This window comes from Microcaecilia unicolor, chromosome 1 (genome assembly GCF_901765095.1).
Source record: "Microcaecilia unicolor chromosome 1, aMicUni1.1, whole genome shotgun sequence".
In the NCBI taxonomy this organism is placed as follows: Eukaryota; Metazoa; Chordata; class Amphibia; order Gymnophiona; family Siphonopidae; genus Microcaecilia; species Microcaecilia unicolor.
Window position 1 is genome coordinate 213651035 of NC_044031.1, and position 13317 is coordinate 213664351.

The 13317-nt window shown below is 44.8% G+C and overlaps 1 protein-coding gene across 1 annotated transcript in view; it reads left to right on the forward strand.

The window, feature by feature from the left end:
- AOAH (acyloxyacyl hydrolase) overlaps window positions 1-13317 on the forward strand; it is a 213672-nt gene that overhangs the window by 121454 nt on the left and 78901 nt on the right. The window contains exon 11 of the mRNA XM_030204112.1: window positions 809-903. Coding sequence (XP_030059972.1) covers window positions 809-903 — 95 coding nt within the window. The remainder of the gene's footprint in view (window positions 1-808; window positions 904-13317) is intronic.

Sequence of the window (13317 nt, forward strand, 5' to 3'; positions counted from 1 at the left end):
AGGTCGGAACTTGGGCGTTTTTCTCGTTCGATTATAAGCTGGATAGTGTACCTGAATGTAATTCACCTTGAGCTGCTACTGAAAAAGGTGTGAACTAAATCCAAATAAAAAAATACATTTTTTGACTAGCTTTCTAAGGCCAAAATCTCCTTTTGAGGTCAGAATAGTATGAGGAGATTCTAAAACTGCTCTATTCTATGACAGAACAAAGGCACTTAGGTTCGATTATGGAATACTAGTGTAACCTGGTATCAACATGCCTACCGTTATTTGCCCACACTTATCCCAGCCGTAGAATGGCAATGTTTATGTTCTTTATTGGCATTTTTTTTTACTTATCTTTAGATTTTGCTCACACCTTTTTCAGTAGTAGCTCAAGGTGAGTTACTTTCAGGTACTCTGGATATTTCTCTGTCCCAGGAGGGCTCACAATCTAAGTTTGTACCTGAGGCAATGGAAAGTTAAGTGACTTGCCCAAGATCACAAGGAGCAGCAGTGGGATGTGAACCAGCCACCTCTGGATTGCAAGACCGGTGTTCTAACCACTAGGCCACTCCTCATGTGGCTTTAGTTCACACCTTTTTCATTTGTGTGAGTGTGGACTAAGACCACTTTCACATTTTTTAGATGAGATTTGCATATCATGGTAAGAGTAGTAAGATATTTGGGGATAAGATCCACTGTAGACATGGATTATAACACTTTATATCAGTGGCTTCTATAATATTGTTTATCATACAGATTTTGTATTAAAGTCTACTTCTGTCCATAGCTGTTCACTAGAAAAACTAAATATTTTCATTTTGAGGTACTGACAGCAAGGGTGTCATTCTGCTGGCGGATTCAGCTGGAGCTCACTTTCACATTCCCCCCGAATGGCTCACAGCAGAAACAATGTCTCTGGTAAGATGATCGTTCACTTTGGGTTGCCCTTGTGTACTCCAAGTCAAAGCTATGTTAAAGGAAGTTGCGAAGACCCTGTATGTTAGCTATTATGAGATTCTGAAAGCTAAACGTCAAAGAGGGGAACTCTAATGCAGTAGTCACTCTTCTGTGTACAATTTACCTCAAGCACCAAAGCAATCTAGATAATTAGAATTGCATTTATGCAGACAGGACTTCCCTCACCCCTCCCCTAAGGTAGAAGAGGATTGTGTTGCCGCTAAAGATTTTTGCTTTCAAAAATGCAAGAGGTTTTGATATTACCTGTGCAGCAGCTTTGCCCATCTAAATATGGTTCATATTTTCTTGACCACATTATGGAAGGAGACAAGTCAGAAGAGAAAAGGTAAAAGATAGACCTTTGGTTTTGAAGTTAGATAACATGATAGTGTGACTTTTGTTTTCTCTAACATCCCAAGAAAATCATTTAGAAGTATGTGAAGCCCCATCTTACAGAGAAGGCTGGGATGTGCTTGATTCCCCACAGTATTTTACAAAAGGCTTTGTTAAAGCCAGAGTCATTTGTAAAACACATAGAAGGAAGTGCAGGAGTGCAAGTACAAAAAAGGTGTCCCAGTTTCACAATTTATCCATTGCTGCAGCTAAGAATATTGCTGGTTGCTAGCTTCAGCTATGCCCTAAACTGGGATGCTATCTGTTAAGGGGGGGGGGGGAGGGGAATCAAGTCCTCCTCTCACTTCCCTTGACACAATCAAAGCCCCCCTTGGACACCCCCCTTGACACAAATATAAGCCCTCAATGCCTCTCTAACACAATGGCTACTACTGACTCAACCCCCAAGACTTTACTGGAGGTTTTCCTGGTGTTTTAGTGGGGATCAGATGTGATCCTCAGTTGCTCCTGCTCTGTCAAGTGCTGGGGAGAAAATGGGGCTTATGATCTCTTGCAGTAGTCTTGTGATACTAGTGCTAGAGATTGGTTAGTACCACAAGACTATTGGTTGGGATCATTGGTGTCATTTTGCACCCCAGTGCTTGAAGGAGCAGGAGTGACTTGGGATTGTTCTTGCTCCCCGATAGACCACCAGGGAAACCCCCAGTAAGGTCCATAGGGGGCAGTGGGGGTGGAGGGGGTCTGTGTTTGTGTCAGAGGTCTCTGAGGGGGAGAGAGCTCTGTCAGCTTTCCCACCTGCCCTTTGTGCATGTCTTGGGATAGTTGCATAACGTGATGTGCATATTTTTAATCCAGATGGGCTTCCCAGTGGGAAGGCTATGTCTAGTTTTTTGGCATGCCCAAAACACAGCCTGCCATTTTCCAACCCCTCCCCTTTCAATTTGTGGGTTGGGTAGGTCATATGCACTCAAATACCATCTTTAAAAAATTGTTAGAGGCATATGTATGTGATCTACATATATAAATGGTACAAGTTACACATGTAGATGCTTCAGCGGAAGTTCTGTGAAAAGAGGAAGCCTTGCTGGATAAGTGAATGATACTTTGCTGGGAGATTTGGTAATAACGCTTGGGATAAAATAGAATTTGTAGGATTATTAATAAAAATCTGTTTTAACTGCATTAATTAAAGCAAACATAAGATAGTAGCTTGTTTAAATAGTCTAACATTCTTTTCCCTTAGTTTCAATTTAATTGTTAGAGCCCTAGAGCAGTAGAAAATGAGTAGCATAGATAAATATTAGAGCTACACATTTTGCCTTACTTTAGCACTACTAATCATTTCTTTAGTGCTACTAGACATATGCATCACTGTACACATTATATGCAGATACTTTCTGTGTCCCTAGAGGGCTTACAATCTTGTACCTGGGGCAATGGAGGGTTAAGTGACTTACCCAGGATCACAAGGAGCTGCAGTGGGAACCAAACCCAGGTCACCAGAATCAAAGTCCGCTTCACTAACCATTAGTACAATGACACTGCTGATAGAGGATGGGGCTGCATTTCAAATCTAGAGCGGACACAGGCAGGAGCAACTGGGGATCACTCCTGCCCACTCTGCCCTAGACCACCAGGCTCTACATGGTAGTGGTGAGAGTCTTCAACTTGTGGTAAAATAACCTGTCTTAATGGTAAACTATACTGATAATCCACCCCCCAACCTCAGGTGCTGTTTCTCGTTGCACTGATTAATTATATTAGGGCAAACCTTTGGAAATAAAAATATTCAGAAATATTTTATTGAAAGAGAGACGTAAGTCTGAAAGAGTTTTTCTGTTCTGTTGTACTGAATAAGAAATAGTTCTGTGTGAGACAGTCACAGAATAAAATTCAAATGGGTAAATTTGCCTATTGATTAGGCTACTGTTAGTTTTAAGGAACTGCAGAAGACTAAGGGGCCCTTTTACAATGCCACAGTAGGGCTAGTGCGGCATTGGTGTGCGCCACTCCGGCACAACCGCTGGCCTACCGCACAAGCCAGCAGTACTGCCGCCCCCAGCGCATACCATTTCCAAAATAATTTTTGTTTTTAGCACCAGGGTCTACCTGGGCGGTGATTGGGCAGCGCCGTGCACTGCCTGGTTACCACCGGATTAGTATGGCAGCCCTTACCGCCTCCTAAATAGGTGATGGTAAGGGCACCCCCCAGACAGAAATGGCTACATGGCAAATGTGCACTTACCACATAGCCATTGCCTTTTACCCACTATGATAAAGGGGCCTTGGCACGTAGCAAGTCCATGCACCGACACTACCGCAGGGCCCCTTTTACCGCAGCTTGGTAAAAGGGGCCCTAAGAAACCTATAAGGAGGACAAGCTTATAAAAAAGATGTAAGAAGTTAAGGCGGTCTTTTACTAAGGTGCTAAAAATCATCTGGCACTGAATGCTGAGATGCCCATTATATTCCTAAGGGCACCTCAGTGTTTAGGTCCAGTCGATTTTTAGCAGAAGCTAAAAACACTAACACACCTTTGCAAAAGACCCCCTAAAATGCTTATGGCTAAAATAACTCCAAGCAGTACTGTCAGGAAGTATAGGCTCTTTCCTTTAAAACAAAATATTATTTAAAGAAAAGAAAGATCACCAACAGTTTGTGTGAGTGGTTGAATGAGGAGCATTCTAGAGGACGGTAGGTCTTAAGGTTGAGGTTTTAATTGTGTTGATATTAGTGTAGTCAGCACAAGCTACAAAAAACACTGCACTGTTAAAATAGCTTAAAAGTTTGGAAGAGAACATAAGGGTCCTTTAACTAAGCTGTGGTAAGCATTAACAGATGCTTACCACAGTTTAAAATGGCTTACTGCAGGAAGCGCTCAGTCATCCTGTGGTAAGTTCCAAATCTGCACACTTTACCTGCATACTAAAAAAATATTTTAAAATTTTTGTTGGAGGGGGCGTGTCTGGGGTAGAGAGTAGACATTCTTTGCTAATCAGTTAGTTCGTCCACATTACCATGCGCTAACTGGCTAGTACAAGATTACCGCATGAGCCTTTAGCACCTACAGAATAGGTGTTATAAGTGCTCCCGTGGTAATTCTTTTTAATGGCTGTACGCTAATGGCAACATTAGTGCATGGCTGTTAATAGAAAAAGTAGGAAATTGTCCGTTTTCTGGCTAAGGTAAAAATGGCCTTAGTGCACAGGAAAAACCCGTATAAGGTGCACTAAGGCCACTTTTTACCACAGCATAAGTAGGAATTTTCAATTATCTTTTTATTTCAGGAAAAGATAGAAAGGTATCCTGCAGAAGGATAGGAGTGGCCTAGTGGTTAGGGTGGTGGACTTTGATCCTGGGGAACTGAGGAGCTGAGTTTGATTCCTGGCACAGGCAGCTCCTTGTGACTCTGGGCAAGTCACTTAACCCTCCATTGCCCCATGTAAGCTGCATTGAGCCTGCCATGAGTGGGAAAGCGCGGGGTACAAATGTAACAAAAAAAAAAAGCTCTGTCATCATATAAGGAGATAGGCTTTTTTCCTTTAATGTTTGTAAAGGCAGGCTAGTAGGTACTGTATTCAGAGATGAATATTTTATTTTTGTTACATTTGTACCCTGCACTTTCCCACTCATGGCAGGCTCAATGCGGGAGGCAATGGAGGGTTAAGTGACTTGCCCAGAGTCACAAGGAGCTGCCTGTGCCTGAAGTGGGAATTGAACTCAGTTCCTCAGGACCAAAGTCCACCACCCTAACCACTAGGCCACTCCTCCACTAAATTTTTAATATTCAATCTTCTAAGCAGCTCCAAATAGGAAATATAGCCATTTTTGAAACAGCAAAACATCTATCTTTTTTGTTCAAAAATGGCCACATGCAAGATACATAGTAGCATAGTAACATAGTAGATGACAGCAGAAAAAGACCTGCACGGTCCATCCAGTCTGCCCAACAAGATAAACTCACATGTGTATACCTTACCTTGATTTGTACCTGTCTTTTTCAGGGCACAGACCGTATAAGTCTGCCCAGCACTATCCCCTCCTCCCAACCACCAGCCCCGCCTCCCACCACCGGCTCTGGCACAGACCGTATAAGTCTGCCCAGCACTATTCCCCGCCTCCCAACCACCAGTCCCGCCTCCCACCACTGGCTCTGGCACAGACCGTATAAGTCTGCCCACTACTATCCTCGCCTCCCAACCACCAACCCCTCTTCCCCCCACCGGCTCCGCCACCCAATTTTGGCTAAGCTCCTGAGGATCCATTCCTTCTGCACAGGATTCCTTTATGTATATCCCACGCATGTTTCAATTCCGTTACTGTTTTCATCTCCACCACCTCCCGCGGGAGGGCATTCCAAGCATCCACCACTCTCTCTGTGAAAAAATACTTCCTGACATCTTTTTTGAGTCTGCCCCCCTTCAATCTTATTTCATGTCCTCTCGTTCTACCGCCTTCGCATCTCCGGAAAAGGTTCGTTTGCGGATTAATACCTTTCAAATATTTGAACGTCTGTATCATATCACCCCTGTTCCTCCTTTCCTCCAGGGTATACATGTTCAGGTCAGCAAGTCTCTCCTCATACGTCTTGGAACGCAAATCCCATACCAATCTCGTAGCTTTTCTTTGCACCGCTTCAATTTTTTTTACATCCTTAGCAAGGTACGGCCTCCAAAACTGAACACAATACTCTAGGTGGGGCCTCACCAACAACTTATACAGGGGCATCAACACTTCCTTTCTTCTGCTGGTCACACCTCTCTCTATACAGCCTAGCAATCTTTTCGCTACTACTACTACTACTACTATTTAACATTTCTAAAGCGCTACTAGGGTTACGCAGCGCTGTACAAGTTAACATAGAAGGACAGTCCCTGCTCAAAGAGCTTACAATCTAATGGACAAATGTACAGTCAGTCAAGTAGGGGCAGTCAAATTGGGGCAGTCTAGATTTCCTGAAAGGTATAAAGGTTAGGTGCCAAAGGCAACATTGAAGAGGTGGGCTTTGAGCAAGGATTTGAAGATGGGTAGGGAGGGGGCTAGGCGTAGGGGCTTAGGAAGTTGATTCCACGCATAGGGTGAGGCGAGGCAGAATGGGCGGAGCCTGGAGTTGGTGGTGGTGGAGAAGGGTACTGAGAGGAGGGATTTGTCCTGAGAGCGGAGGTTCCGGGCGGGAACGTAGGGGGAGATGAGGATGGAGAGGTAATGAGGGGCTGCAGACTGAGTGCATTTGTAGGTGAGAAGGAGAAGCTTGAACTGTATGTGGTATCTGATCAGAAGCCAGTGAAGCGATCTGAGGAGAGGGTGATATGAGTATATTGGTTCAGGCGGAAACCTTTTCCGGAGATGCGGAGATGGCTACGCCCACCGCCTTGTCACACTGTTTCGTCGCCTTCAGATCCTCGGATACTATCACCCCAAGATCCCTCTCCCCCTCAGTACATATCAGACTCTCACCCCTAACACATAAGTCTCTCGTGGGTTTCTACTCCCTAAGTGCATCACTTTGCATTTCTTCGCATTGAATTTTAATTGCCAAACCTTAGACCATTGTTTTCTGTGCATTTATCTTTTTGGTCAAATTTAAAAAAAAAATTTTTAAAGTGAAAATACACAAAATCAAGCTGTTGGGCTGTAGGAGGAGCCAGTATTCTTAGGAGACTGACCACACAGACATCCCAGGAGAGCAATGGGGCACCCTAGGGGCCACTGTTCTGGACGTTATATAAAAGCTCCCAGGTACACATCTCACTGATGCTCCCTTATTTTGTCTCCTGAGCCCTCCAAAACCCACTGCACCCAACTGTACACCACTACAATAGCACTTATTGGTGAAGGGGTCAACTCTATGTGGGTGCAGTAGGTTTCTGGTCAGTGTGGGAGGATTCACACTTTCCACCACAAGTGTAACAGGTAGAGTGGGATATGGGCCTGAGTCCTCCTCTTTACAGTGCACTGCACCCACCACTACACTACTCCAGGGACCTGCTTGCTGCTAGAAACATAGAAACATGATGGCAGATAAGGGCTAAATGGCCCATCAAGTCTGCCCATCCTCAGTAACCACTAATTCTTTTTCTTAAGAGATCCCACATGTTTGTCCCACGCTTTCTTAAATTCTGACACAGTCCTCATCTCTACAACCTAAACTGGGAAGCCATTCCACGCATCCACCACCCTTTCCATGAAAGAGTATTTTCTTATATTCCTCCTAAGTCTGTTTCCTCTTAACTTCATCGTATGCACCCTCATTCCAGAGTTTTCCTTCATTTGAAAAAGGCTCGCCTCCTTTGCATTAATACCACTGAGGTATTTAATTGTCTCTATCATATCCCCTTCTCCCCCACCTCTCTTCCAGCATGCATGTTGAGGTTCATAAGCCTGTCACTATATGGTTTATGACTGAGACCACTTACCAATTTTGTAACTGCCCTCTGGACTGACTCCATCCTGTTTATATCTTTCTGTAAGTACTGTCTCCGGAACCGCAGACAGTATTCTACATGGGGCCTCACATGAGACTTATACAAGGGCACTAGCACCTCTTTTTTCCTGCTGGTCATCCCTTTCCTTATGCACCCAAGCATCCTTTTGGCTTTAACCGTCACTTTTTCTACCTGTTTGGAGACCTTAAGGCAGTGGCGTAGCCAGACTACCAATTTTGGGTGGGCCTGAACCCAAAGTGGGTGGGCACAAAATTTTCTCTCTACCCCCCCCCCACCCCCCCCCCCAGCAAAATGTAGTCACACTCAGATGCATTTGTCACACAGGGTAAAGTGCTGCTTTTCAGTGCATCAGATTTCAGACAATTTATTTAATAGCCTTAACACCCTTTTCAGTGAGCTTTCAGAGGCCAAAACCTCCTGCCTCAGGTCAGTATAATGCTGTTACGGTATCCTCTCCTGACCTAAGGAAGGAAGTATTGGTCTCTGAAACTTTATTAACACCATATTACTTTATCCTAAATTAAAAATAAAATTATTTTCTTTACCTTTGTTGTATGGCCATTTACTTTTTCTCATTGTGTTGCTCCCAGTCTCTAGATTCTGCTTTCCTTCGTTTTCGCTTGACTCTTCTGCCAGGGTTTCCTGGCCATTTGTCATTTTTCTCTCCTTTTTCTTTGCTTTCTTCAATATTTTTCTGCCTCTCTCGGTGTCCAGATTTAATTCATTCTTACTATCCATTCTTTAATTTCCTTCATCTACTTATGGCTTTTAATCTTTTTCTCACCCTTGTTCTCCCCATGCCCCTTCCTCTTATTCTCCAATCTTTCACTACTCCCCCTTTCCACGCAGCAGCTCTCCTCTTTCTCTCCCCATCCTTCCAGTGTCTCCCCTCTCTCTCCCCATCCTTCCAGTAGTCTCCCCTCTTTCTTTCTGCATCCTTCCATCCAGTGTCACCTCTTTCTCCCTACCCTTCCATCCAGCGTCTTCCCTCTTTCTCTCCCCATTCTTCCACCCATCTACCCTCTCTCCTGATCCTTCCATCTAATGTCTCTCTCCCTCCTTCTAACCAGTGTCTATCTCTCTACCCTTTTCTGTTCAGTGTCCCTTCTCTCTCCACATCCTTCCACTCTCCCCTTTTTCTCTGCATCCTTTCATCCATCTCCCCTCTTTCTCTGCCATCCTCCCATGTTTTCCCTCTTTCTCTCCCCATCCTCCGTTTTCCCTCTTTCTCTGTCATCCTGCCATCTGTTTTCCCTCTCTCTCCACATCCTTCCATTTTCCCTCTTTCTCTGCCATCCTCCCATCTGTTTCCCTCTTTCTCTCCCCATCCTTCCATTTTCCCTCTTTCTCTGCCACCCTCCCATCTGTTTTCCCTCTTTCTCTGCCATCCTCCCATCTGTTTTCCCTCTTTCTCTCCCCATCCTTCCATTTTCCCTCTCTCTCCCCATCCTTCCATTTTCCCTCTTTCTCCCCATCCTGCCATCTGTTTTCCCTCTTTCTCTGCCATCCTCCCATCTGTTTTCCCTCTTTCTCTCCCCATCCTTCCATTTTCCCTCTTTCTCTGCCATCCTCCCATCTGTTTTCCCTCTTTCTCTGCCATCCTCCCATCTGTTTTCCCTCTTTCTCCCCATCCTGCCATCTGTTTTCCCTTTCTCTCCCCATCCTTCCATTTTCCCTCTTTCTCTGCCATCCTCCCATCTGTTTTCCCTCTTTCTCTCCCCATCCTTCCATTTTCCCTCTTTCTCCCCATCCTGCCATCTGTTTTCCCTCTTTCTCTGCCATCCTCCCATCTGTTTTCCCTCTTTCTCTCCCCATCCTTCCATTTTCCCTCTTTCTCTGCCATCCTCCCATCTGTTTTCCCTCTTTCTCTGCCATCCTCCCATCTGTTTTCCCTCTTTCTCCCCATCCTGCCATCTGTTTTCCCTTTCTCTCCCCATCCTTCCATTTTCCCTCTTTCTCTGCCATCCTCCCATCTGTTTTCCCTCTTTCTCTCCCCATCCTTCCATTTTCCCTCTTTCTCCCCATCCTGCCATCTGTTTTCCCTCTTTCTCTCCCCATCCTTCCATTTTCCCTCTTTCTCTGCCATCCTCCCATCTGTTTTCCCTCTTTCTCTCCCCATCCTTTCATTTTCCCTCTTTCTCCCCCCATCCTGCCATCCATTTTCCCTCTCCCATTCAGGCCCACCAGCCCCAGCTCCCATTGCCGGCCACTGCTGCTTTTCCTGATGAGCAGCAGGGCCGGCGCTACAAAAAGAAGAAGCGCTCAGCTGACTGAGCTGAGCGCCAACGCGTCACTAACCCGAAGAGAAAAAATGTTTAAAAAAAAACACGGCACTGCAGGCAGCCTCGAAGCATTGGCTGCTGGCTCTGCAGGCTCCTTCCGTCTCTTACGTCACTGCCCCTGCTTCGCTACAGGGGCAGTGATGTAAGAGACGGGAGGAGCCTGCACAGAGCCAGCAGCCAATGCTTCGAGGCTGCCTGCGGTGCCGCGTTTTTTTTAAAACATTTTTTCTTGTTCTTAGCGACGCGTTGGCGCTCAGCTCAGTCAGCTGAGCGCTTCTTCTTTTTGTAGCGCCGCGCGCCGCGGCAATGGGAGCTGGCGCTGGGCGGGCCTGGGCTGGAATTGGGTGGGCCTGGGCCCACCCAGGCCCACCCGTAGCTACGCCCCTGCCTTAAGGTCATCAGACACAATTTCCCCAGGTGCTGCTCTTCTTTCACACACAGAAGCACTTCACCTCCTATAGTATACCATTCCCTTGGATTCTTGTAGCCCAAGTGCTTGACCCTGTATTTCTTAGCATTGAATCTTAGTTGCCAATTATTGGACCATTCTTCAAGCTTCGCTAGAATCCTCCTCATGCTATCCACACCCTCCAGAGTGTCCACCATATTACAGAGTTTGGTATCATCAGCAAAGAGACAAACCTTACCAGACAGCCTTTCCACAATATCACTCACAAAGATGTTAAAAAGAGCCGGCCCGAGGACCGACCCCTGCAGTACACCATTGATAACATCCCTTTCCTCAGAGCAAGCTCCATTTACTACTACTCACTGTCTCCTTCCAGAAACATCTGCTCTAACAGAACTGGCTATAACATCTGAAACTGTCATAGAGGCTGATATGTACTGTTTTTATTCACATCTTTGGGGGATGGGAGGGGATCAGTGACCATTGGGGGAGTATGGGGGGGTCATCTCTGATTCCCTCCTGTGGTCATTTACGGCACATTTGTGAGCCTTATTCATTCTAAAAACAGGTCTAGACCAAAATGTTGAAGTTGTAGCCCTAGACATTTTCATTTTGTTCCATTATGGCTTTAAAACGCCCAAGTATTAGGTACATGCCATGGCAATGGTGCAGAAAAGACAGGGATTATGTTGAGGGTAATTTTATAACAAGGTGCCTAGGATAAGAGGGTAAGCAGGCACCTATTTCAAGTTATTCTATACAAAAATGTAATCACCTACTTTTCTATATAGAATACTAGTACAAATTGAAGAAATGTGCTTACATTTAAGGCACTGTCACTTAACACCAGCCCTACAACTGCTGTAAATGTCCATGCCTATATGTTAATTATAGTACTGTTATCATTTATATGTGTATTTGCATGCTTCGCCTGTGCTGTACTCATATGCGTGCCCATCAGCAACTACACGCCATCAAATCATGGTACACACTCTTTTGCTAGCTGGCATTCTATAAGAGGTCATTTATATACATAAAGGGCCATTTATGCACATAAAGGCGTGGAGGAGTGGCCTAATGGTTGCAGTACTGCTCTTGACATCCAGAGGTGCCTGGTTTAAATCCCAGTGCTGCTCCTTGTGATCTTGGGCAAGTCACTTAACCCTCCATTGCCTTAGGTACAAACTTTGATTGTGAGCCCGCTGGGGACAGGGAAACACCCAGTGTACCTGAGTGTAGCTCACTTTGAGCTACTACTGAAAAAGGTGTGAGCAAAATCCAAATAAATAAATAATTTACTTGGTACCTAAAAATTATTCTTTAAGGTACAGTACTTGGCAGTATCATAGTAGATTGAATGGTTTGTGATTTAATTTCATCCAAGATGTTTGCTTCTTGTGCTTGTTCCTTATTTTTATGTGTGAAATAGTTATTTCCAGTCTCATGATGTGACCTTTCAAAGATTAGCAGATGAACATTTTGGTATAGCTTTTTGTGACTTTGAAGTTTGGCAGAATTTGAACTGTTAAACAGATCCTGGAGCTGTTTAATTTATCTCATTTGCTTGCTTTATGAGGCTTTATTGCAGGAATAGTATGGTGGATCTTGATATAATCATAAAAATTAAGAGATAAAAGAGAAGAGACAAGGATGTTGTGCTTTGGCTATGTTGTGCATCCATCTACTCCTTAGGAACACTGACAGCTAAGTGGGAAGAAGCACCCGAGCCCAGAGGCCATCATGCCTGTGGCATCTTATTGCTGAAGCTCTCTTTGGTGTATCGAGATTTGTTGTTCAACTTTGACTTAAAATAGATCTTTCTGCATGAAAGAATTTTCCAGGCTCTGCAGATTGGTGGGGGGATGGAATATCAATTCTCCAGGTTTTTAATGCATTAGGAAACTGTTCAGAGGGGGAAGGGGAGGAGATATTTTGTGATTTTTGTTTAAGGGTGATACCTGATGGCTGATTCAGATTCTATGATTGCAGTTTCAGAAGGAAATCTGGTGCATGGCCCCTGGCACATGACTTTCACTGTAATAACTAGACTAGGGAGGTCATTTTAGAAGGCTTGCACAACTTTTACTTATCTACATAGCAGTGTTTACACGTTTAAATGACCAAAGCATATAAATATTTATATGTATAAATCCAGGGAATGTACATTTTTCAAAGGGATGTGTTGTGGGCCTTGTTTTGGTGGCTCATGCGCTACTCGTGTGATAATCAGGCAGTGCACAGCAATGGGGCTCTGCTGCCGATTACCGCCAGGAACGCCCCTGTGGTAGAAAATAGAAAATTATTTTCTACCGCAGGAAACTGCACACGCAAACTTTGGAATTACTGCTGGGCGCCCACACTACCCTAGCGGTAGGCTACCCATGTGGTGTTGGCATGTACTACCCATGCAGTAGCCCTACCATGGCTTAGCAAAAGGGCCCCTTAGTGCATACCTGCAAGGGCATATACATGGTTGGGCCATGGGCATATCACCAAGTGATGCACGCAACTTATAGAATACTATCAGTTACATGCGTTGCATGGTACACATCTAGCCACCAAGCTGTCATAAGTTGGCACACCTATATTTCAGCATGCCAGCATGGTTTTGCAGTTGTGTTCTATAACGGCTTAGGCGCACCCTGAATTCATTATAATAGTGGCACTAAGCATGCCCCATTATGGCATCTATGTCTTAGTGCCAAGTTACAGAATTGCCCCATAGGTGTGTTGGGAGAAGATATAAAATAAGGAAAAAGTCCCCATGTTGTGAATGAAGGATCAAAACGTCAGATCCTAGCCCTGGTCCCATCTGGGAGCAACAGGGTAAAAATACATGCCAATATCCATGGGTATTTTGTGTCTTGAATTTCTGCCGGCTGAT